This window comes from Bison bison, unplaced genomic scaffold (genome assembly GCF_000754665.1).
Source record: "Bison bison bison isolate TAMUID 2011002044 unplaced genomic scaffold, Bison_UMD1.0 scf7180017864535, whole genome shotgun sequence".
Taxonomy (NCBI): Eukaryota; Metazoa; Chordata; class Mammalia; order Artiodactyla; family Bovidae; genus Bison; species Bison bison.
Window position 1 is genome coordinate 16473 of NW_011495084.1, and position 759 is coordinate 17231.

Consider the following 759-nt stretch of genomic DNA (forward strand, 5'->3'; position numbering starts at 1 on the left):
CTGCAGCACTGGGCTTCCCTTGATCATATCTGGGCTGGGACTGCCATGTGTAGTTTGACTTTTTGCTTCTCTGTATAAGTCTCCAGACTTCTATCTCAGTAAACTGTATCAACAGTGTGTTTTACAATCTATGAGGGGCTCTTCTTAAGCTCTTAGTGCCTCCAGGGGTGAATGATGAGGCTTCCTAGAAATGTAACATTGAGCCTTTGTGTTTTTGAGAACTGGTCATCTTCCTCTGATATGGTCATCTTACACATAATTCTTCCAATAAACAGTCTTCTCTTCTCTGGAGTAGATGAAAGCGCCTATGACCTTGTGGGAGGTAAGGCACGTGTTAAGGCCTGTGAAAATGTGTGTGTGTAGAACAAGACAGACATTTAGGACTTCTGTGTCACATCCTTTTGAGAGATGGGGTCAGCTTTCTGTAAATAATCTGATCAGGCACTAGTTAGTTGAGCAGAAAATGCTTTTTAGTTATGCTTTGTGATTTGAGTTTGGGATTCTTCTCTTTCTCTTCCTCTTGTGGGTTCCTCAACATTTTACAGACAGAAGAGAGCTATCAAAAACAAACCTGTCAGGGGACTTCCCTGGTGGTCCAGTGGTTAAGAGTCTGCCTTCCAATGCAGGGGTCACGGATTTGATCCCTGGTCGCGGAACTAAGATATCACATGCCTCAGGGCAATTATGCTGGCGCTTTCCAACTAGAGAAGCCTGCACACTGCAATGAAGACCCAACGCAGCAAAAAAAAGAAAAAAAAA

The 759-nt window shown here is 43.5% G+C and overlaps 1 protein-coding gene across 1 annotated transcript in view; it reads left to right on the top strand.

Annotated features, from left to right (window-relative positions):
* Positions 1-307: 307 nt before the first annotated feature.
* Positions 308-759, top strand: part of LOC104982634 (multidrug resistance-associated protein 4-like) — a 69649-nt gene continuing 69197 nt past the window's right edge. Inside the window, exon 1 of the mRNA XM_010832073.1 lies at positions 308-322. Coding sequence (XP_010830375.1) covers positions 308-322 — 15 coding nt within the window. The remainder of the gene's footprint in view (positions 323-759) is intronic.